Source organism: Monodelphis domestica, chromosome 2 (assembly GCF_027887165.1).
Source record: "Monodelphis domestica isolate mMonDom1 chromosome 2, mMonDom1.pri, whole genome shotgun sequence".
NCBI lineage: Eukaryota > Metazoa > Chordata > Mammalia > Didelphimorphia > Didelphidae > Monodelphis > Monodelphis domestica.
The window spans coordinates 284085695-284111163 of NC_077228.1; the positions used below are offsets into that span (position 1 = coordinate 284085695).

The 25469-nt window shown below is 43.1% G+C and overlaps 1 protein-coding gene across 1 annotated transcript in view; it reads right to left on the reverse strand.

Moving 5' to 3' along the window:
- C2H6orf132 (chromosome 2 C6orf132 homolog) overlaps window positions 1-25469 on the reverse strand; it is a 49925-nt gene that overhangs the window by 9882 nt on the left and 14574 nt on the right. The window contains exon 2 of the mRNA XM_056818232.1: window positions 17413-17519. Within this exon, the coding sequence (XP_056674210.1) occupies window positions 17413-17519 (107 nt within the window). The remainder of the gene's footprint in view (window positions 1-17412; window positions 17520-25469) is intronic.

The window sequence follows — 25469 nt, forward strand, 5'->3', positions numbered from 1 at the left end:
TTTCCATTTGATTCATGAGGAAATTGAGACTCTGAGAGCTAGCTAGGGGAAGAACCTGGACTATAATTAGGGTCTAAGGGTTCCCAATTCTAGAAAATTTCCTGAACTGAGCCTGAATTGGCTTCCCCTAGAGGGTGCAGTGGATTGAGCATGGGGCTTAGAATCAAGAAGAATCATCTTCATGGCTTCAAATCCAGCCTCAGATGCTTAGCTATGTGACCCTGGGCAAGTCACTTCACCCTTTTGTCTTAGTTTCCTCATCTGCCAAATGAGCTGGAGAAGAGAAATGGCAAACCACTCCATTATCTTTGCCAAGAAAAACCCAAATTGGGTCGCAGAAGAGTCAGACCTGACTGAATGGAACACACCCTTCCCAAATCCCAGTCTCCTTGCCCCAGCCAACCACATGCCATTCTCTAGCCATCCTTACAGCTGGCTCTTCCCCCATACCACAAACTGCTTTAATTTCTCTTTTACGGAACAAAAGCTGACAGCAGCTCTAGAGCCAGGGGGAGGCAAACTTTATGGAAATGAGATGTAGTGCTTGGAAAATTGCCTGGACAAATCTGGCTGCAGGGTTTACCTTTGGGTCTTGCGGGACTGGTGGGCTGTGGGGAGGAGGTGATGTGCAGCTGTTTCTGCAAATCTCCAGACTGGAGGCTTCCAAGGGTTGATGCCTTAATGGAGGCAGCTGTTCTAGCCTTTCATCTTCCAATGCTACCCTACACCAAACCTCTGGGGGAAAAGCTGACCTCAGACTCGGGTCATAGAATCAGAGAACTTGGCACAGAAGCCAACACATAATGGTATTCAATAAGCCATTTGTTGAATGAATGAATAAATGAATGAATGGAATTTTAGAGTGGCCAAAGCTGAAAGGAAATTTAGAGATTATCTAAATCCAAACTTCTGACTTTATTTTTGAGAAAATTTTGTCCAGAGAGGGGAACAGATTTGCCAAAGGTCTCAAAGCTAATGAAGGGTAAGAGGCAAGATTTGAACCAGGGTCCTCTCCTATTGTTTTCACTCTACCCTAGGATGACCACTGTATAAACCACTTTGGATGGTTTATACAGAATTCTATAAGGAAGGACTCTATGACTCCCAGTTTCACACAACCCCTGACCCACAAGTGCATTTAAGTGGCATTTCACCCAAAACCCATAACAAATGCAAACCCACTCTCAGATTTAGTTTGTAACATTTGGCTTGGCTGGATCGGATGCTTTTAAATAACTCTATTAATATCCTTTTTTAAATACACCATGAGGTCTCCCTGGACACACCTTTCATGCCTTGCTCTGTCAGGGAAGCAAATATTTTTAGGGTGTTCCTGTCACATAGCAGAGAGGGCAGGACACCCCTTTGAACCTTAGTGTAGAGTCTGGGTGAGGCTCCTAGATAGGGCCTTACGTGGCTCACCACCCACTCATAATCCAAGACACCACCCACTCCTTCTCCTTCATTCACTCTGTCTTTAACCAGTCAGCTCGATTACTCACTCCCGTGACAATCCGTGGCATGCTTGAAAATTCCTGGCTCACTTGCCTGTCTCCCCCAATATATTCTGGACTCATCCGATGCAAATAGCCATTCATTTAAATATCAGTTAAAGAAGAATCTAAGTAGGAAGAGAAGCCAGTTGCCTTGTATTAGGACAGAGAACTGAGGGCCTGGAATTAAGTCTTCAAAGAATATAGATCCAGAAAAACATTACCAGAATCCCAAGGACCCGCTTTTTCCATCTGACTTGTGGCGGAATGTACCCTCCTCCTCTGTGTGTTGTCCCCTCACTAGAATGGGATCTCCGAGAGCAAGGATTGTCTTTTCTATTTGCATCTTTGGAATGGTAGTGTATAATACTACTTAATAAATAAGCTAAATCAAAATGCTTAAAAAATCAAAATAAGATAGAGATCAGAAAGAGGGGGAAAGGATCTACTTGTACAAAAAACATTTTTAGCAGCTCTTTTTGTATTGGCAAAGAATTGGAAATGGAAGAGGTGTCCCTTGGTTGGGGAATGGCTGAACAAACTGTGCTATGTGGTTGTAATGGAAAACTATTGCACCATGAGAAATGATGAGTTTTGAAAAACCTAGAAAGACTTCTATGAACTGATGCAAAGTGAAGTATGCAAAAGCCAGAACAGTGTATACAATAATAGAAATATTGTCTGATAATCAACTGGGAAAGACTAAACTATTATCAACAAAACAAGGTTCCAAGATAACCCCAAGGCACTCTTGATAAAAAAACAAAAACAAAAAACACTATCCACAGTCAAAGAAGGAACTGTTGGAATGATTGCAGATGAAAATACACCACCCTTCCTATTTTCTTCTCTAGATCATTACAGATGAGGAATTGAGGCAAACACAGGTAAGTGACTTGCCCAGGGTCACACAGCTAATAATAATAATAATAATAATTTGAAGTCATGAAGATGAGTCTTCCTGCTTCCAAGCCCAGTGCTCTATCTACTGTACCACCTAGCTGCCTCCATTCACGAGTTTCATGAGGTTTTTTTTATTATATATGTGATGTGTTTTCTGTCATGAAGAGGAAAATGGAAATATGTATTGCATGAAAGCACTGACATAACCTATATAAGACTATTTAATGCCTCAGGGAGGGAGGGAGAGAATCTGAATTGTAAAATGTCAGAAAATAATTCTAAAAAATTGTTTCTACATGTAACTGAAAAAAATTCAATGAAAAGAAAAAATGCCTTTTCATTTATTCATTTGATGTTCTTGTTGAGTCATTTCAGTCACTTTTGACTCTTTCCCATTTAGATTTTGGCAAAGGATTTTTTTGGAAATGATTTGCCATTTCCTTCTCCAGTTTATTTGACAAGATGAAGAACCCGAGGCAAGCATGGTTAAATGACTTGCCCAGGGTCACACAGCCAGTAAGTGTCTGAGGATGCATTTGAACTCATGAAGGTGTCTTCCTGATTCCAAGCCCAACGTTCTATCCATTGCACAATCTAGCTGCCCCATTCATTCAATGAGAATTCAAATTTCTGTGATACTTTATGGTTTACAAAGCTCTTTCCTCACCACATGTAGACAGTTCAAGGATTATTGTCTCCATTTTTACAGAAGGAAAAATGGATAAGGCAAGAAGCATTTATTAAGAACCTACTATGTGCAAGGCACCGTCAAGCATTTACAAATATCTCATTTGATCCTCCCAACAACCCTGGGATAGAGGTGCTATTATTATCTCCATTCTACAGTTGAGGAAACTAAGGCAGATAGTAATTAGATGACTTGACTAAGGTCACAAAACTATTAAGTGTCTGAGACCAGATTTGAATACAGGTTTTCCCAAGTCTAGGTCCAGTGTCCCATCCATTGAGACATCAAATTGCCCTACTTGCCTTGCCTTAATTGCCCCCATTTTTCAGAACAGGTAAAGAGAGGTGAACTGAGCCCTTGTAAAGTGGCATTCTTTGGGTAAAAATAGAAAGCTTCACTTTCCTAACCTTTTACCAGGACTAGGAAAATAACTGATCATCAACAGATGGATGCAATTACTCTACTGGATGTTTTGGTCCGATTGGTTTGCTTTCTGCTGTAGGGGATAGAGCGTTGGGCCTGGAGTCTGGAAGACTCATCGTCCTGGGTTCCAATCTGGTCTCAGACACTTACTAGCTGTGGGACACTGGGCAAGTCACTTAACTTTGCCTCAGTTTTCTCATCTCTAAAAGTTAGCTAGAGGAGAAAATGGCAAACCACTCCAGTATCTTTGCCAAGAAAACCCCAAATGGGAAGAGTTTGTCACAACTGAAAAACAACTGATAATGCCTCCATAAGGCCAGAGTTGTATAAGTAAGTAGTCAAGGGGAGAGCAAGGACTGGACCCCAAGTCTCCTGCCTCGTAGGCCAGGTCTCTTCCCGCCACACATGGCCACTCCTATTTATTTCAGCAGATTTCTGTTTAAGCATGCACACCTGAGTTTGCCCTTCACTGTGGTAAGGGCTAGGCAGTGGGTTAAGTGACTTACCCAGGGTTACACAGTTAAGAAGTCTCTGAGGCCAAATTTGAACTCAGGACCTCTCCTCTCCAGGCCTTGCTCTCTATCCACAGAGCCTCTAGATACCCACAGTAACTCTGTTATTAATAGTCATGCCCTAGATTTGAACTGAGGTTGCCAAGGAGTCAAAAGCAAAACACTAATCACCCTAAAACCATGTGTGCCATGAAGCTTAGTCACCGCCTCCCTCTAAGCCTCAGTTTCCTCATCTGTAAAACAAGCTGGTTGGACTGGATGAACTCTAAGGTCTTTGTCAACTCTCCCATTGGAGGATTCCTTTCCTCGCTGGCCCAGAGAGATGGCTTTGCATATGAGTCACCCCAGAGTTACCTGGAGAGCTGAGGGAAGGCACCTGGGTGCTGGAGGGCACGACTCCAGGTATAGGAAGGTTGGGAGGAACTGGGACAGACCTAGACAGGGAGGACCCAGATCTCCCAAGATGCTCCAGGCAGCTGGGCCAGGAGGGAAGAGATTTCCTTGTCTCCTAAGTCAGGAGAAAGCTGCTGTGGGTAAGGGAGGGGGACCAATTACTCCCATCACCCTTTTGATGAGCTGCAGCCTTGGTGCCTATGGATTAAAAGTTCGAGGTGTTGGAAGCTCTGGAGTGTCTAGACAAAGTGTGTTTGAGGTGAGCCTCACCTCCCTTTCGGGTCATCTTGCTCCTTTCCCAATACCTGCAATCTAAGCATTGCTACACCCAACTCAATAGTTTAAGAAGAATCCTAGATCTAGGGGCAGTTAGGTAGTACAGTGGATGGAATACAGACCTGAATCTGGCCTCAGACATTTAGTAACTGTGTGACCTTGGGCAAGTCATTTCACCCTGTTTACCTCAGTTTCCTCATGAGCTGGAGGAGGAAATGGCAAACCACTCCAGTGTCTCTACCAAGAAAACTCTAAAAGGGGTCACAAAGAGGTGAATATGATTGAACAACACAGATCTAGAGCTGGGAAGGAACTTAGAAGTCATTTGGTCAAACTTTATTTTACAGATAAGGAAACTGAGACTCAGTGGGGTTAAGGTCCCACAGCCAAGTAAGAGATTTCAGGTTCTGGGACTCTGGAACCTGGGACTTTAAGAGATTTCTTCTTCCATACTATGTTGTCAACTTTTATTTGGAAAAGACATGGACACAACCCTCTTTAGGGTTACCTGCCCAACATTAAGAGGAGTAATCAAAGCTGAAAAAATGAAACTTAGGCCAGGATTTGAACCCAGATTTCCTAACTTATACCAACAAGCTTTGTGTCTGTGGACAAATCATTTCCCCTCTTTGGATCCATTTCCTAATGGATTCCATTGGATTTCCATGGATTCCATTGCAAGATGAAGGGGAAATGTTTGGTTGTTTCATTTGTGTCTGACTCATGACTCTACTTGGGATTTTCTTGGCAAAGATACTGGATTGGTTTTCCATTTCTTTTTCCAGATCATTTTCCAGATGAGGAAGCTGCCCAACGTCCTGCAGCAGGTAATTGTCTGAGGCCAGATTTGAATTCAGGAAGATAAGCCTTCTTGACCTCAGGTCCTACACTATGCATCTATGCACCACGTAGATGGAGTAGATAAATTGTAAGGTCCCTTCCTGCTCTAAATTTCATGATCCTGATACTGAAACTAGTGTACAATTTGCATATTCCTCCTTTGAAGTCTAAATCAGGGATTGGACAAGCCCTCAGAGTTTGGTTTCTGGGCAGAGAGCGCAGATGTGTGAGGCTATTGCCTCTTTCTCCCTCCTCCACCCCTCCAAAGGTACAAATGCATGACTCCCTACTCCACCCGTGGCCTGTCAAGTCAGGTCCTGATCTTCATCTGATGTCCCTCCCCAAAGCCTGCTCTCAGATGGAACTATTCCAACTTGGTCCAGCTAGTGACATTAGTGTTCCTACAATTAATTGTCCTTCATTTTGAAGAGGACCAATGATGTCACAGGGTGAAGCCTTGATTTGTGAGTAAATTGGATTTAAATGAGACAGAGATGCACAAAGTCATCAGCCTCACTCTTTTTTCCAAAATTAACCAAGTTCAGTGGCAAGACAAAAGTCAGGACGACGAGTGATGGCTGGGAAGGCAATGCATGTCTTTGGTGGTTTCCATGTCTGACCAAGAATTAAGTATTCCTTTAGCCTTCTTCCTGACTGTTGAAACAAATTATTTTCATTCATCTATTCCACCAGGGAGGATATCCCCCTAAGTTCCTGACAGGTTTGAGGACTGTCATTGACCCTCAACCTGGTTTATTTAGTTCATCTGCTGAGAATTTTTTTAGTGAGGTGTGGCCGCTGCCCATGCTACAGCTTCTTGGAGCCACAGGTGAGAGTTGAGTGACAGGTGAACACTAAGGGTGGAAGAGCAGCCCTGAAAAGGGCTAAGCAAGCACTCATTCCAGAGGTGCTGGCCCTCCCTGAACACCTCATACCCTTCAACAGAAGGCAGGATGGTACAGTGGAAAAAATACTGGCTCTGAAGTCAGGGAACCCAAGGTCAAACCCCACCCCTGATAACATCCAATGGGACTTTGGGCAAGTCAGGTTAACCTCTCTAGGCTTCAGTTTTCTCAACTCTAAAATGAAAGAGGTGGACTACAGCCTCTGAGGTCCCTTCTGGGGCCATCAGAAAATGTCTCATCTCATCCCCTCGTTTTGTAGATGGAGGTGTTAAGGTTCTAAGAAGGAACAAAGAATGAGGGTCCAAAAGAACATCAGCAGTCATACTCCAACTCCCTTGTTTTTACAGATGACGGAACCTAGATACCGAGAAATTAAGTGATTTTCTCAAGGTTGCAAAGAGAATAAATCTTGGAGGTTGCTTGCCAAAGAGCACAAAGCAGTCAGAAATATCAAACAGGCTCCAAGTCCAGGGTTCATTCCATTAGATCATACCAGAGGCATTAGGACTGGCCCAGAGAGGCCACTGTCCATTCATGGAGTGTTGGTGGGGAGACATACAACTCCATACATGTAATTGGGCCTCACACTTTGCCCATCCCGTTTCTTGAAATCCCCTCTTTGAAAATAAGGTACAGGGGGCAGCTGGGTGGCTCAGTGGATTGAGAGTCAGGGCTAGAGATGGGAAGTCCTGGGTTCAAATCTGACCTCAGACATTTCCCAGCTGTGTGACCCTGGGCAAGTCACTTGACCCCCATTGACTAGTCCTTATCACTCTTCTGCCTTGGAGCCAATACACAGTATTGACTCCAAGGAGGAAGGTAAGAGTTAAAACAAAACAAAACAAAACAAAAATAAGGCACAACTAAGTCTAGAACGCAGTTAAGTTGTTTGCCTTGGAGCATAGTGGGGAAAGCCTACTTTCTGCCTAGAGAAGAGGGGACAGTAATAGTCTGAGCCCCCATACATTTTGCCCTTTTTCTCAGTCTCTTAAAGGGGGGACAGAACCTGATAGGGTGAATCCATCAGGAATCTCCCTGTATTCCTTGTTTATTTCCCTGTGCATTGGTTCATACTGCATGTGTACATTCCGTGTTATCTAAATGACGTAAGTGATGAGGCTCAGATCCTTTCTCTTGAAGTCTCAGGTCAGAGTCAAAATCCAGAGTTCATCTGCCCCTAAGCTTCCTCTCCTCCCCCACTCCCAGCTCTGCACACCTTTTCTTCTTCCCTCCCCTTCTCCAATTTCAGTTCTTCAAGTCTTTGTTAATCCAGGGCTATGTGCAAGCTGGGGAGTTCGGGGCTTGAAGTCCTGTCTTCAGATCTGGCCTCAGACACTTCCTGGCTGGGTAAGCCTGGGCAAGTGTCTTCACCCTGCTGGCCTCAGTTTCCCCATCATAGTTTGAGTCTCTGAACGTTTATGAACAGGGAAATGATATGGTCAGAAGTTTGCTTTGGGAACTATGTGGAGGCTGGACTGGAAAAGGGAGAGACCAGAGGCTAGAAGATTTATTAGGATGTCACTGAAAAGAGTCCAAAGAGTCATCTGTAAAATGAGCTGGAGAAAGAAATGGCAAACTACTCCAGTATCTTTGCCAAGAAAACCCCCAATGGGGTCATGAAGAATCAGACACGACTGAAGAACAACAACAATGTTGGGCATGCTGGAGATACAAAAACCAAATTAAAAATATTTTCTTTGGGGCAGGTAGGGAGCTCAGGGGATTGAGAGCCAGGCCTGGAGACAGGGATGGGGAGGGGTCTCCTGAATTCAAATCTGGCCTCAGATACTTCCTGTCTGTGTGACCTTGGGCAAGTCACTGAACCCCCATTACCTAGCCCATATCGCTCACTCTTCTGCCTTGGAACCAATAGGTAGTATTGATTCTAAGAGAGAAGTTAAGGGTTTTTAAAAAACCCTAGTCACAAGGAGCTCACATTCAGAAATATCTAACCCCTACACAGAGGAGTAAAGATAAGATCATTTAGGAGGCAGAGAATTCTAATTGGGAGGATTAGGAAAAGCTTAAGAGTAGGAAGTTTTATCTGGGCTGGGCTTTAAAAGAAACAAGGATTCTAGGAACTGACTACAAGGAAAGAAGGAAGGAAGGAAGGAAGGCATTCCAAGCATGGGAAACAGCCCATGAAAAGGATGGAGGAAAAATGCCAAGGTTCAGGGAGCTCTAAGGAGGCGAGTTTGGCTGAAAGCTAGACTCTGGAGGGAAGTATTGTATAACAGTCTTAGAAAGGCAGCCTAGCCTGACCATAAAGGGCCAACGTCTTACACTAAGGAGTTTGCCTTTTAGCCTGGAGGCAGTAGTTGGAGGTTTATGGATAGGAGATGATATGGGCAGAAGCTGCTTTGGGAAGATGATTTTGGCAACTGTGCGGAGGCTGGACCAGAGAGGGGAGAGACCAGAGACTGGAAGATCTATTAAGAGTCCTAGCAATAGATAATAAGGGCTGGCACCAGAGTAGTGGCTATAGAAGAGGAAAGAAGGCAACTGATGAAAGAGATGTTGTAGAGCCTGCATTTATTATACTTGGCAATTGATGGGATGGGGAGTGGTGAATCAAATCCAGCCTCACTTACTCAGCTATATGTTCTTGGTCAAGCCACAATCTCAGCTCTCTCAGTTTCTTCCACTGTAAAATGGGGATAATAGTGCCTACCTCCCAGAGTTGTGAGGATAAAGTGGGGTGTTTGTAAAGTGCTTTGCAAACTTTAAAATGTTATATAATTGCTATGATTGTTATCTGCAAAGAAATAAGTAAACTTATGAGAACTGATGGGTTCTCATTCTTCATAGACTTTGGAACCAAAAGGAAGAAGTTAGCCAATAATAACATCCCCTCTCAGGATAAAAGGAGTTCAAGGAAATTAAGGTTCCATAGTAACAGGGCTGGGATTTGAATCCTCCCCTTCTAAATCCAAATGGAAAGCACTTTTTAAATATTCCACTAAAAGTTTCTTGCATCTGTCTATCCACCTCTTTACTCTGTGCCTCTCACTGGCTGTCCCTCATAACCCCCAGAATATTCTAGGTTCCTTCTAAAATCTCATCTTCTGTAAGAAACCTTTCTGGGGCCCCCTTGGTGCTAGTGCTTTCCCCCTGAGATTACCACCAATGTGTGTATCTTGAATGGACGTACGCAGTTGTTTACAGGCTATTAGAAGGAGAGCTCCTTTGGGGCAAGATTATTTTTTGACTTTCTTTATATCTAAAGTGCTTCGTAAGAACCTGGTACAGAGCAAATACTTAATCCAACCACACTGCCCCTAAGGGTGGAGGGGAATTCATTCTATTATTCCCTGTGACCCCTAGTCTCCAGAGGTTCTTTATTTCTTTTAGGGGGCTAGACCCCTTTGGCAGGCTGGGGAACGCTGGTTTCCTTTTCAGAGATATTAGACTCGTGAGTTTAAGAAACCTTGCCCTGGGGGAAGGAAGAGGGAGGGCTTGCCCTAGGAATTCTATCTACTGAATGAGCCAGGCTTCCTCACCTCTGTCCTTGGGCCATGTGTTCCTTTAGACACTTTCACCAAGCTTTGTTCCTGGATACCCTCTCCCCACACCCAGGGATTGGCACGGTGCACACACAGATCTTCGTGCTTAGAATTCCTTACCCAGCCAAGCCCTGGCCCTCCAGGCTCAGAGATTGGTTGGTAGGTAGAGGCTTGGCTGGACATTACACACAGTGGCTCCTTCCACCAGGTTCCACACCCTCTGCTACCCTGTCCTGTGCCACCCATCCAGGAACCAGAGGGAGGAATGACTTGCCTGCTCTGGCCTGGGAGATGGAGTCTTGAATTGAGGAAAGAGTCTTGAACTGAAAAGTTCCCATCTATCCCTTGACATAGTCCATTTGGCCTGGAATTAAGTATATCCCCCAAATGAGGAAATGAGGGGAACAAATTAAAAAACCCCCAACAACCCTTCCCTTCCGTCTTGGAATCAATACTGTATATGGGTTCCAAGGCAGAAGAGCAGTAAGGGCTAGGCAATGGGGGTGAAGTGACTTGCCCAGGGTCACACAGCTAGGAAGTGTCTGAGGCTCAATTTGAACCCAGGACCTCCTGTCTTCTAGGCTTGGCTCTCTATCCACTGAGCTACTTAGCTGCTCCAGAACAAGCATTTATTAAGTGCCCCCTATATCCTAGTACTATGCTAAATACTTTACAGATATCTCATTTGATTCCCATAATAACTCTGGGAGGTTGTTTTTTTTTCTTCATTTTTTAAATAGTTTTACAGTTAAGGAAATTGAAGCAGACAGAAGATAAGTGGCTTGCCCAGAATCATACAGTTTCTGAAGCTAGATTTGAACTCAGGCAGGTCTTCCTGTCTCTAGGTTCAGCTCTCTATCTGCTACATCATCTAACTGTTTAAGTGAGGACTATAGCTATCAGAGTTCATTCCTACCTTTTCTCCAAACTTGAATGCAAGGCTTTTCATCACTGCTGGATGGAAAATAAAGAATAACTCTTTTCCAAGTCTGGGTTAATATCACCTGATGAGGGGATTTTGTCAAACTGGAGGAGGGAGCAGAATTAAGTTCAGGGCCCATGGAAAACAAATAAAAGACATGTCCATTTCTCTATGCTAAATAACATCTCTGCCACCAATATATTATATTTTGCTTTTCTGCACTTTTGTGTGTGTGTGTTTTTAATACCCTAGTATATAGTCAATTTTTATAAAGGAGAAAGAAGTATACTTTCTGTACCCATTCAGTAATCGCCATATGTTTAGCATGTCTGAATTTTCTAAAATTTATTCAGGTCCTTAACTGGTCTTGTTTATATTGTTTTGGTTAGGTTCATCTAGGTCTGAGAGGGGGAACATTGAGGCCCCTTACTTTTATAGTTTTGTAATCTATTTCTTCTGTAATTCAATGAACTTTTCCTTTAAGTATTTAAATGCTATGTCATCCAGTGCATGTCTAAGTACTGATATTAATTGTCTATTGTGCCTTTAAGCAAAATGCAGTTTCCTTTTTTATCTTTAGAGCCAAGTCTGTTTTTAATTGTTTCCTTGTCTGAGATCACAATTGTAATCCCAGTTTTAATCAGATACATTTTATCTCAACCTTCTCCAAACTAGATTGCCCCCTTTCCTCAATTTTTTTCTTCATCAGAGGATTCTGGTTCTTATCTTCAATCTGTCTTTTTTTTTTCCCTCTAAGGACTACCAGATAGAGGGAGAAGGAAAAATCAGGCTGATTGGACAGCCCACAAATGGGACATAACCAAGAATGTGCTGGAGCCAGAAAAGAATCAATTGTTAAATTTTTATTGTGAGCATTTATATACATCTGAAACCAGCAAATGCTATAAATTATGGCTTGGTTTGTTTTTGTGTCTTGTCTAGACTTAAGAAAATGACAGAGAAAATGTTAAGATTCAGATTGTACTGAAAAGTGTATGTATGCTTACCTTTTTTTCTCCCAGAGTGCTGGTTGTTAAACATTTACCAGAATGACTCTGGATATAATTTCTTTCTTGCAGGGCCATGACCACAGGAAACAGCTACCTATCTGGGGAGGTGAACTTGGGAGCAGATAGCTCCCTCCTAGAAAAAACTTATAGCAAAACCCTACGTTCCTGCCCTCAGGCTTAGGGTTCCCTCACTCTACTCTCACTCCAGATCATATCTAGACTACATTAATCAGCCAAAATCAAGATTGCCACCCACCTCCCCTCTACCCAAATTCCAACAGAATCCAAGCAAATGGTTATGAAGCTTAGCTCCAAAGAGCAGATTTAAGACATTTCCTCCCACTCCTCTGTGGAAGGCAAGGGCAGGATGATAGAGATTGGGTTGGTGGTAGAACATTGCCTTTGACATCAGATTTTATTTTCTAATAGATTAATATATTTTACTAATTTCCCCCTATATTTCCTCTACTTCCTTTTCCTTCTTTTTAAAAATTCTTTGTTATAAGAGATGACTTTGGGGAACAGAAGGGGAAGGGATATAGGGACAAATCTAGGTGATATAAAAACAAAAGAGTAAATAAAAATCTATTAAGAAAAGAAGTACGCTGGGTGCAGAGGAACTCCATCTGATTCTGGGATCCCCATTCCAGTGGCCATAAACCAGAGATGATGGTTTGGGGGGTGGATGGAGTGATCAGAGTGACACCTTCAGGGCACAACCCAGACACCCCCCCCCAAACTATTACCCAGACTGACTCAGAGAGGGTGGGGTGACTGAAGTGCTCTCACTGCCTCAGGCACCAAAGACCTGTCTGGCCAGTTCCTTATATCACATTGGTATTACGTTTTTAATTTCTTGCCTATACCTCCTTTGAGGATGGTTTGGTCTGGATCTGGAAAAGTCAAGAGGGAACCCCTGATGGAGGACAGTATATGCTCATCCCCAATTTGTTGGCTTACTTCCAGGAATATTTCTCCTACTTTTACTAAGAAGTTCCCAACTGGAGGATGGGGTACAGAAAGGTACAGGGAATTCTAGACTTCTTGCCCTGAAGTTCTCAGCATCATAGATTTAGAGCTGAAGGAGTCCTTAAAGGTCATAGGAAAATGAAGCCTAGAAAGAGGTGACTTGCCTAGTGGTATGACCTACAGAGGAATTCTCAGAACCATCTCAACTGCTCAAACACCTCTCACTTGACATCTCAGTTCCTTGGCTACGGCTGGTGAAGGAACAACTTTTCCATGGCTGCCCTCAGCATCATGAGTCTCGCTCCTCCAGTCCCCATTTCAAATGGAAAAAACCAAAACTTTAGAGGGGAGGGGGAAGAAGGCTGGTTCCCATCCTTGTCTCCTTACTGCCAGGTTCTTCCTTCCTCTAAAGTTCATTCCGTCCCTCTTTCTCCTTGTTTGTTGGAAAAAGCACTGCCCTGTAACTGAAGGAGGTATCCAGAGAAGAGGAAAGGGAAGGACTGCCCCGCTGGGGACAGTCTCCAGTGAAAGAGACTTCTCTTTCCACCCAGCCCAACATACTCATTATCCCAAATGCTTTTTGGTAGCAACTCAGCCCCTTTTCCCTCCTTTTTATGTCCTGGATGAAGCCCTCTTTTCTCTTCTCCCCTCTCACCCCATGCCAGAGAAGCCTTCAGGAGGTTTCTAGTGAGTGTGAGAACTGTGCTGAGCAACTGGCACTGCCAACTTGGTGTCAATTTCCAAGTAAGCAAGTAGGCAGGGCCCTGGGCATCAATCCAGTTACTCTGCCCGCCCTCAGCCTGGGGCGATGAAAGAGGACTAAAATGACTTGACAGTGGTGCATGTGTGTGTGTGGGATGAGAAGAAAGGATCTGTAGGAAATAGAGTTGAAAGGGGCAGCAGAACTGTTGGGGGGGGGGGGAGCAGCTGGGTGGCTCAGTGGATTGAACCAGGCCTAGTGACCAGAGGTCCTGGGTTCAAATCTGGACTCAGACACGCCCCAGTTGTGTGACCCTGGGCATTAAACCCTCATTGCCTAGCCCTTACCATTCTTCTGCCTTAAAACCAATACATGGTATTGATTCTAAGACGGAAGGTAAGGGTTTAAAAAAAAAAAAGAACTGTCTTTGGGGGATGCTAGATCTGTGGACAGGGAAGGAGATGATGGGTTTTCAGTGGATAAGAGACTACAAAACTGAGTAGGGAATCACAAGAGGAAGAAAGAGATGGATAGCTCTTGCAAGCTGCTTAAAGTAAAACCTAAGGTATATATACAGTCAACCCAGACACTTCCTTTATCCCGGGACTGGGACTGTCACTGAACATTCCTCCTATATTACTTGCAGCATCATGGCTCAAGAGGCAGAAAGGATGTCAGAGGCCATTCAGTCCAACCCTGTCATTTTTACAGATGGAGAAACTGCCTCAGGGAGGTTAAGTGCATTTCTCGAGATGATAAGTGTCAGAGGCAGGATTTTTTTTTTTAATTCTTATATTCTGTATTAGAATCAATACTTAGAATCAGTTTCAAGGCAGAAGAGTGGTAAGGGATAAGCAACTAAAGTTAAGTGATTTGCCCAGGGTCACACAGTGTGAATAAGGGAATGGCCAAAAGCAAAGAAAATCTGAAATTTGAAGAAGATGCTTCAAGAGGGGCAAAGAGAACCTTCATAGGACCTGCAGGGGATGGGAGAGTTCCATGCAGATTCAAGGGCAGTTGGAGCCAGAAAGATTTGTTCTTCTTATCTAGGACTCTGGGGGAGCTGGATGGGAGAAGTGCTCATCTCAGATCCCTTTGCCTGAACTGAACTGAACTGAATGAAGTTCTTCATGCCCAACTAAAGAGAACCTTTGGAATAGAGACTCTATTTTTTTCCTTTAGGGGAACTCAGAGTGTATTCCCTGGAGAGATTTTTGGTCAAGCCCTCAAAAGTTGCTATAGGAAAGAAATATTAGGGACCTTCCTCTTTTTCCTCTGCCTTTTCCCTTCCTTTCAAAATAAATTAGATACTTTGAATTATAACAAAATTGATTCAGAGTTTATATAATAGGAGGGGAATTTCAATCTATCAGTTAAGAAGGAGGCTGTGGGAGAACAGACTTATCCTGTAGTCTGAACTGCTTGACTCCATTAATAAGAGACCAACTCAGTTGAAGAAAGAGGAAGTGTCATCCAGAACTCACCCCCCAAAAACCAATGTTCACTGGTCCCTTCCTTTTCTAAGTCCCCCTCTCTCAATTACAACAACTAGGAAGTACCTGAGACCATATTTGAACCTAGGTCCTTCTGACTCCAAGACTGGTTCTCTATCCACTGAGCCACCCAGCTGTTCCCAGAGGGCAGTATTTGAATTCAGATCCTTTGACTCCAAAACCAGTGCTCCAACACTTCCTTTTCTCTTTTCTTTTCCTGTCCTCTTTGTGACTCTTCAAAAGGGCCCTTGATATATATTGTCATAATCAGATTTGTCATCTGGGCAAAAGTTTTGGGGAAGGATGTTGGATGGGTAGCCGGTAGAATTTGTTTCTGGCACCTGTTTCCCTAAGGATGATCCAAGCTAATCCTTTCAGTCTCCCAGCAATGGGAACATCCTTAAAGAAGCATTTTTTCCCATAGAGTCAATGCTTGAGGACTCTAAACCTAGCCTGCAAACTAGGTTAAGTAGTAATCTCTGATGGGAGTCTCTGTAGCTTCACAAGAGTGACTCACTCATCAACTACATACAACCACTGACTTGGGTTAGACCCAAGTGGAAGGCTGAGCAGGGAAGATAGGGAGTCAGTCAGCCCTGTCCCAAGTCTTCTAGAATCAATACTAGTCTCTTATGGCCTGACCCACCCTGGGAAGTGACTACCACCAGCATGGAAGCAACTTCCAAATTTATTCTCCTTCCCACCAAAAATCTTCACAAGCTGGGCATTTTCTCTGGATCCCTTCCATTCCTGCCCATCATACCTAGGATGTTCTCCCTCTTCCCCTCTGCCTACTGGCTTCCCTGGCTTTCCTAAGATAAAAATCTCATCTTAAGTAACCTTTCCCAATAATCTGACTTGCCCAAGGTCACACAGCAAGGAAAGGTCTGGGGTCAGATTTGAACCTCTTTAGTCCAGGCACTCTAACCACTGTGACACCTTGCTGCCCCTCCATAGCTTGTTCATACATATTATTTTTGCATGTTATCTCCCCCATTAGATGGTGGGCTCTGGAAGGGCAGGCATTGTCCTTTGCCTTACTTTTGTATCCTGGGCTCTTAGCATAGTGCCTGGGACATTGTTAGGCACTTAATAAATGTTTATTTTGGATAACAGTTATCCAAAACACATTTAATCAAAACCTACTCAGTTTGCCCAGTGGGTAAAAAAAGACAAGGCACAAAACCTATAAGAAAAGGGGAGATAAGATGTTTCTTATTAAAAAAATTTGAGTTGGTTATAACTTTAATTTTCAACTGATACAGGAGGGAAGATATTAAAAAAACAACAATTTACCTTCCATCTTAGAATCAATACTGTGTATTGGTTCTAAGGCAGAAGAGTGGTAAGGGCTAGGCAATGGGGGTTAAGTGACTTGTCCAGGGTCACACAGGTAGGAAGTGTCTGAGGGCAGATTTGAACCCAGGACCTTCCAGGTTCCAGGCCTGGCTCTCTAACTTTTAAGCCAGCTGCCCCCCCTCCCCCATCCCCAGGGATTTTTACATTTTGATCAATCTAGGTTTGCTTTCCATGAAAATTTACTATCTCTCCCCTCCCTCTCTAAGGATAGCATTAACAAGTATTAATATGATTATAACTATATGTTTTCAAAATACTAACCCTAGGGACTTCGCCTTAGCAGAGGTAATTTTCCTGAAACCTGTGGTTAGTCCCATTTTGTACGTTTCTACCCTGTACCTGCACTGTGTATTTTATGAAACATCATAAACTGCACAATACTAGAATGTAAAAAATGACATATATACAAAAATCCATACACATGGGAAAAAATTCGATACACAAAGAGGTGAGTCGTGAGTTAGAAACTCTCCTAGATGATTTTTTTTTGATGGGGGAAGGGGATGAAGGAGTACGGGTATATACAGTACAGCTCTTAAATATATTGAAAGAAGGAAAATTAAATAAGAAAACCTTTCTCAACTCTAGAAGTCATTGATTTAATGTAAACTCAAGTTCACAAAATATCCATTTACCATCACGGTGCTCAAGCCCCCTCCCATCCCCATATCTGGTGCAGGTACACCTATCAGACTCTCGCTCCTCTTAGTCTCAGCACCATAGGATTTTTGTTTTGCTTTTTTTCTTTGAGTCCTCAGGGCTTAGCGCAGTGCCTGGCACATAGAAATGCAGTTGGCTTGACCACCCAGAAGCCCAGGTGGCTGCCATTTCCTCATGGTTAGGGACTGTTGTCTGGGGTGGAGAGACTGGGTCCTCCTCTGGAAACGTTCCCCCAGGACAAAGATGACCTCTTGAGAGTGGAGGGGAGGAGGGACCTACCTGTGAAGCTACGCAGCTCCCACCCACCCCCGAAAGCCTCCCTCTGCCAGCCCGCACTCCAGCAGGCTGCAACTCCATACTCACCAGAGGTAAGAAGGTTAACAGAGGGCGAACTCTTGGCCGAGGCTTGAGGGTGGCAGTTCCTGACTCACTCACTGTATTAAACTGATTGTCTCCATAATAAATTCCATCTGGAGGAGATAAAGGAGAGGGAGGCGATGAGCTAGAAGATCAAAGACTTCTGGGCACCCCCATTTGATATGGACCCACTAAGTTTCCCTATCCTCCCCAGCCAAATAAAAGTCCCAAGGCAGTTCCAGATCTGACTCAGACAATATCATCTCACCTTACATAACAGCCTGGAAAGGTAAGAGGGAAGAAGGATCAGGCTGGCACATGACTGTTTAAATGAATGGGGAAGGTCAGGGTGAAGCTGGTCTGGGCCAGGTGTTTTTTCTTTTAAACATTTTTTAAGAAAATGTTTTATTGTTAGTTTTTGTTTTTAACATTAACAACAGCTTAAATTTATGATAGAATTTAAAATTTCACAAAAGGTTTTACATACATTATCTCAGACCCACAATCACCCTAGGCCAGTGGGGGGCTACTCTTATTCCCATTTTTCATGATTTACATAGATAGTCAGGCAGAGGCAGGATCTGAACCCTTCAGGGAAGGGATTGTCTCCCTTTTGTAATTCTTTCCTTACTGCCTAAACATAGTGTCAGGGGCAGTATGGAGGAGGATATAGAACAGGAAGGCCATTTAGTTCAGTTTTATCACTTTACAGAGGAGGAACTTGAAGTTCAGGGAAGTCATTGGCTCAAAGCCACAAAGGTAACTAAGTGGGTTCCCTGGATAGAGTGCTGGGTTTGGAGCCTGGAAGACCTGAGTTCAAATTTTACCTCAGACACTTACTAGCTGTGTGACCCTGGGCAAGTCTCTTAATTTACTAAAGAAACTAGCAAACCGCTCCAGTATCTTTGCCAAGAAAACTCCATAGATAGTACTGGCATGTTGTGTGACCACAGGGTCACAAAGAATCAGACATGACTGAATAATAACATGTCTTTTTGGGCAGGTACATGGTCAAGGGGATAGAATGATGGGTTTGTTGAGTTCAAATCTAGCCTCAGATTCTTACTCGATGTAGGACCTTGGACAAACCACTTAACCCCACTTGCCTCAGTTTCCTCATCTATAAAATGAACTTGAGAAGGAATTGGCAAACTGCTCCAGTATCTTTGTCAAGAAAACCCCAAATGGAGTCACAATGGGGTGGGATAGAACTAAAAAGACTGAACAACATAAAGGGGCAGAGGCAGAATTTGAACTTGGGTCTCTGAATTCCAGAACTAGGGCTCACCACCTCTTTCCATCTACTCTTATAGCCCCAGGCCCCCTTTGCCCCTCTAAAACTGCTTTTGATAACCACCATAGCTAGATTCAAAGAGGAGAGGTTTAAAACAGTTGGATCAAGATCACACAGTGCCAGAGGCAGCAAACCCAGTGTCCCAAAGTCCAAGTCTATCATTCTCTCTGCTAGGATTCTTCTGGATGTACCATTCACACTCCCTCTTACCCCTCCCAACATTTTACACCCATGGAACTTTCCCTTGTAACCAGGAAAAACACACAGAAATGTCAGCTACAGGAAACCCATCTCATAACCTCCTGCCTGTGCTCTCCCCATCCCTCTCTGCTAAGAAGATGAAGCTATATGGAATTAGTTTCTTTCTAGGGCCATGACTGATCTTTTAACTCTTCAGAGTCCAGCTTCCTTTTCTTTTTATTTAAGTATTTTTCCATGGCTCGTGATTCATGTTCTTTCCCTCCCCTTTTATCTTCTCCCTCCCAGAGACCACAAACAATTCCACTGGGTTAGACATATTTTATCACTCAATACTTATTGCTGTTTTCTTTTTTTTTTAAACCCTTACTTTCCATCTTGGAATCAATACTGTGTATTGGTTCTAAGGCAGAAGAGTGGTAAGGGCTAGGCAATGGGGGTTAAGTGACTTGCCCAGGGTCACACAGCTGGGAAGTGTCTGAGGCCAGATTTGAACCTAGGACCTTCCATCTCTGACCTTGGCTCTCAATCCACTGAGCTACCCAGCTGCCCTCTGTAGTATTCATTTTTGTAATAATCTGTTTCTCTGAATTCCTCATCCAAGTTGTCTCTTACCACACAAGAATACTCTTCCATTCCCTCATCAATGGCTAGCCTGGTTTAATAGAGGAGACAGGGAGTTTTAGCTGGACATTCTGGCCCCAGACCACATTTGGTTGTTGGTGGGATAGGACGATGGTGGTGATGGTGGGAACCCTCTGTTCTTGTTGGTAGGGAAGGGGCAGCCTCCCCCTCAGAGAGGCTGGAATGATGCAGGGTCGATGATCCCTGACTTTCCAACCCCTCAGGAGATGCTTAGGAAGAGATTCACACTCAGCAAAGGAAGAAGGTGGCAGGGGCTCAGCCAGGGAGAGAGGGGTGCCAATCCTGCCTTGTGCCAGGGTTAGCTGGCTGAAAGACCAAGAGAGGGAAAGACCTCTGAAGACTGGCTACCCTCCACCTGCCTGGGACAAAAACCCCTGCTCACTCACTGCTCATAACAGCTGTGATCCTGGCCAGCTGCCCTACGTCCTCTCCGCTTCAACTGTTAGGGATGTTACAGTCTAATGAAACCCACAACCTGGCCCTCCCCAACTAGACTCCTCCTTTCAGACCTCTAGATCTTCCCTCTCAAACCTGCAAATGCTCTTCTGCAGGCAAAGCCAAACACTCAGCCCAGCTTCCCTGCCAAAGCTTATCTCCTAAAGAGAGAAAAACAAGGTTTTTTCTCAAGTGCTTGAATTTCTAGCTGGGATTGATGAGATGAGATGAGATCCTCCTCCTCCTCCTCCCTGGCCTCCCAGACCCTGCCCTACTTAGATTCCAAACCTTACTTTCATGCCAATGTGTTTGTCCCCAACACATATATTACCTAAGCATTAGTGTCCCCAAATACCAGCCTTCCCGTGTTATAATGATGCTAATGACCACCCTCCCCCTATCAGCTAGCCAAGAGCTGGAGGCCCTAAGGTCACACTTGTAAGCAGCAGAGCCTGCCCTGAAATCTCATCCTGGGGCCCTTTCTTCTGTCTGGGAGTCCTGGAGAGATTCTGGGTCACCAAAGGAAAATTTCATGCCTAAGCTCCAGCACTCACGAAGAAAAACAGGGCAGGAGATAGACTAGGAAAATTTTCCTAGAAAAATTTTCAACAAGAATAGAAACAAAATATTTTGGATTCATTCCCAGTTCCTGGGTAAATTGAGTAGTTCATCTAGACTTTTTTTTCCTCAGGAAAATCCTCTATTCAGGCTCTATGAGGGATGTGCTGGAGCCAGCTCAAAATGCCTAGGAGAGCTGATTGTTAAATTTTTAGTGAGAACATTTATACATCTAAAACCACCAAATGCTATAAATCAGGTTTAAGATTAAATTTAATATCCAATAACTCCAAGTATTATATTTTATAAGATTTATTAAAAATCACTTGAAGTAAAAGAACAAAAGTAAAACCCTGAGTAAAGAAAAGTTTTCCCAGCTGCATTCGAGCAAAAAAAGAATGAGAGAGGCAGAGTCACACACAAACTTTATCTCCAAAATGTAAGGAGGTAAGGTGAGAACGAAAGTGGGATGCTGGGAATTGGTGTCCTGGGGAACAGATTCTAATTACACGTAGGGCTTGATGTATTGCTTTGTTGATTGTCTAGACTTAAGAAAGGGATGAATAGATGTTAATTGTTTAGATCAAACTTAAAAGTCTGTTCTGCATGCAATTTTGGGTATGTGTGTGTATAGGGAGAGTCAGTTGTTAAAAATTTAAACTCAGACTACAGCTTGGAACATACTCTCATCTTCCTTTTTCAGAACCTTTCTCTTATTTAAATTAAAAAACAAAAACAAAAACCCATACTTTCTGTCTTAGAATCAATACTGTGTATGAGTTTCAAGACAGAAGTTTGGTAAGGGAGGAATAATAGGAGTTAAGTGACTTGCCCAGGGTCCCACAGCTAGGAAGTGTCTGAGACCAAATTTGAACCCAGGACCACCCATCTCTAGTCCTGGCTCTAAATTCATGGAATCACTTATCTATCCCCTCTTTTTTTCAATGTTGACCATCCCTGAAGATGAAGTTGAACCTCCTTCTCCCCTGACTCCCACCAGCTCACTTATATTTCACATTTTCCTAGACCTCTTTTTCTGGATCTTCTTTTTCTCTTTGTCATACTCTGCTTTGTTCCTCTGTACATGAATACCTTTACAAAAACCTCCTTTTTCTTCCTCTCTTTTTTGTTTCTAAAAAATGCTACTCATCATACAGAATGATTCTCTGGGAAGAGATGGGGAGAATAATGGGGGAAACTATAGTGACAAACATTTCCAAAGTACATCAACAAATATTAAAAAAAAATTAATGGAAGGATTAAGTGACAAAGTCAGGCCATTATCCAAACCCACTAAATCCAGGATTCTCTCCACTATACTATTAAGTCCATAGCATCATGGAGAGGTGGAAGAGGGATGTTAGATTCTGAGATGGAGGTCTCTGGATGCCTGGGTTCCATGACCAACCTAGTACTGACTCTGTGACTCTCACCCTCTTTATAGACAAGAAGGGAGAGTCTGGACGTGAACAATAAACAAATATCTAGGATTTAATACATACAAGGATTGCACTAAGATTACACTATATATTAGTATAGGTTCTAAAAAGCATAGGCACCATCCCTGCCCTCATCTTCTAGCTGGGGAGAAGAGATCTCCAGGAAAAGATAACGAGATGGTCCATTTTAAGAGATGCTTTAGAATGCTCTGAGGAGGGAAGAGAGCCACTTTTACTCCTTGAATGCTGCTCCCAGGATTAAATCTAGAAAAGTCCTCAGTCATCAAATCCAGCCCCATTATTTTACAGCATTGGAAATTGAGATCTAGAGAGGTAAAGGGACTTGTTTAGGTAGGATTCCATCCCAGACCTTATCCACTAATAAACCACATGCCGCCTCTCCTCCCAGGCTTCTTAAATCAGGAACCCTATCTCTAGCAATGAAGAATCTTAAAAATACCTATTAAGCAGCTATTATGTACAAGTGGAAACAAAGACAACACATGGTTCCAATGCTCTAGTTTACAATCCAGTTATCTTTTCCATCTTTGTACTCCCCTCCTTCTGGTGGCTCGCACCCTGCCTTACACACATTTAATAAATGTTTGTCCAATGAAGGCTTACCTGTCAAATGAAGGGTTTGGACTAGATCCTCACTAAGATTTTTTTTTCCATCTCAAAGGACTGTAATCCTATTAATTACTGTGCACTAGACTAATTGGTCTTTATGGAAAATATAGGATTTGATCTGAGGCTAGAAGAATGGGAGGATTTAGAAAGGTAGATGGTAGGAAGGAAAAGGGGTTCCAGGCACAAAAGCTTCCAGGGTAGAAGATGGAGTTAGGGAAGGATCAAGAGTATTCCAGGCACAAAAGCTTCCAGGGTAGAAGATGGAGTTAGGGAAGGACCAAGAGTATTAGGGGAAATAATAAGACTGTCCTAGAATGAACAGAGGGGTCACACAGGGGAATGGGGGGAGCCAAATTGGGAGAAATAGACTAGGACCAGATTGTGGAGGAATTTGCTAAGGAGTTTGGACTGGACTCTATAAACAGTGGGAAGCTGACCCCTGTCTGAATGGACCAAGTAAAAGATCTGAAGTTTAAGGACAGTTTGGGATGTTTCTATTTTCACCTCCAGGTAGTGTCCATACCACCTGGGCTTAGCTTCAAAGTGTACATACTTCCCCAGATTAGAATTACCGGGGATCTCAAAATTAGGGCCTTCTTTACCTCACCCAAGGTTTTACCTCCCTACCTTCTGGATCTTCTTTTTCTGTTTGTCATACTCTACTTTGTTCCTCTGTACATGAATACCTTTACAAAAACCTCCTTTCTTCCTCTCTTTTTTGTTTCTAAAAAATGCTACTTGTCATACAGAATGATTCTCTGGGAAGAGATGGGGAGAACAATGGGGGAAACTATAGTGACTAAAAATATCCCAAGTACATCAATAAGTATTTCAGAGACTGACATTGGGGAATAGTAACTTAAGATCACCATGATTTAGAAAAGTCAAGATGTTGAAGGGAAAGTTGTGTATTTTGGTGAGTATGGAGGGGTAAAATGACAGTGGGAAAGAGATGAAAGAGGATGATTTAGGATGGGAATTTGTTTAAAGGGAAAGAAAGAGAACCCAGGAACCACAGCTTTGGAAAGAATCAACATGGGAATGACTTCCGAGATCCCTTCCTGAATTATTCAGAAAAGCTTTAATTTTTAGAGTTTGGTGGTTAGGGGATAATAAAGACTGGAAGATAAGATAAAAGCAGTCTTAGCCCTATTTGCATTCTAAGGAACACCAGGGACAATCTTAGCTATAACTTTCTTGAAACTCAGATTCTTCCTTTCTTTGTAAATTTTGTGCCATCTGCTTCTTTGAAGCTGCTAGCAGTAAAAATTCTTAGAATACTGCCAAAGGCAGATGGACTTGTTTCAGAGACAAAAGAAGATAGATACTGGGAGCATCTATCGATTCCAGAATAAACCTGCCTCTTGAGAATCAGGAGTTTTTAGATGGGAAGCACCTTGGCAATCATCTAGTTTTTTGTTTTTATTGTTCAGTTGTTTCAGTTCTGTCTGACTCTTTATGACTCCAGTTGAGGTTTTCTTGGCAAAGATAACTGGAGTGGTTTTGCCATTTCCTTCTCCAATTCATTTTATAGATGAGAAAATTGAGACAAATAAGGTGAAATGACTTGCCTAGGGTCACACAGCTATTAAGTATCTGAGGTCAGATTTGAATTCAGGAAGAAGAGTCTTCCTGGCTTCAAGCCTGACATTCTATCCACTTTACCACCTAGTTGCCCAATTCCCTCTTTTACAGATGTAGAAAATGGAGCACAGAGAGGGGAAGTGATTTGTCCAAAGTCATAGAGCTAGTTAGTGGAAGAGCCAGGACTAGAATCTGAGGTCAGGAGCTTAGGAGGGAAAAAAACAATAACAACTTAATGGAGGGACAGAGAGTAGCCCCTTGAAGGGGAGCAGTCAAGTTGGTCCCAGGGATCTGAAAGTCAGGGAACAAAGGACAAAGAAGCAATTCTAAAAGAGTCTGAGCCAGCAGGATGCTACCTTACTCCAAAAAAAAAAAGGCACTGGGTGGTACCTGAGATACTAAATTGCAGCATCCCCACTTACAGGTTTTCCCAGCAAAACTTTGAAGAGGACAAGTTTCATTCTTTCTCAGACACAATTTAGGGCCTCTCAATGAATGCAATAAGTAATCTTTCTCTTCGATTAAATTTTGTAAACACTTAAATTTTTTTTAAAATAATTAAACATTTTTAAAATGAAAATAAAAAAAAAACCCAATATAAATATGCACTGCTTGTAGCAAAATATGTCTGAAAAATTCAGATTTCTAAGAAGAGAGAAATTGGATTCACTTTCCATCTTCCCCCCCAAATAAAGGCTTTAGGATAGGATTCCTTTAGTGCCTTGAAAATAGGGTTTTCTTTATACTTCAATTCAAGCAGAGAGCATTGGATTTGGAGCCAGAACACCTGGGTTCAAATCCTGGCTCAGCTACTTCCTGCCCCCAAACCCAGAGGGGAGCAGTTTGTGGATTAGCTGATTTGTACAATCTGTTCCAGCTCTTAATCCTATTTGTATGATCCAATTCAGCTTGTATTTCTAGAGAGTCACTCTATACTAGCGTGGAATTCCCAACATTCAATTAATGCAGGACTTTCCAGGAATGTGCCTTTTGCATTAAAATGAGAGACAGCTGCATTTCTGGCTCCATTTTAAATTGGAAACCAGAGTCCTGAGAATCTGGGACAATGGACAGCTGCCCTTTCTCACCAGGGGCCCTGGTCAGAGTGGTTGGCTTTAAGTCATAACTGCAGGGCTAAGTCCAGTCTTGGATCAGGAGAGGAAGGCACTCCCTGGTGGACCTGGAGTTCCATTCTCACCTCTGCCACATTCTGGATTCAGATCATGCCTCTGACTACCTATATGACCATGATAAAGTCCCTGAACCTCTCTGGGACTCAG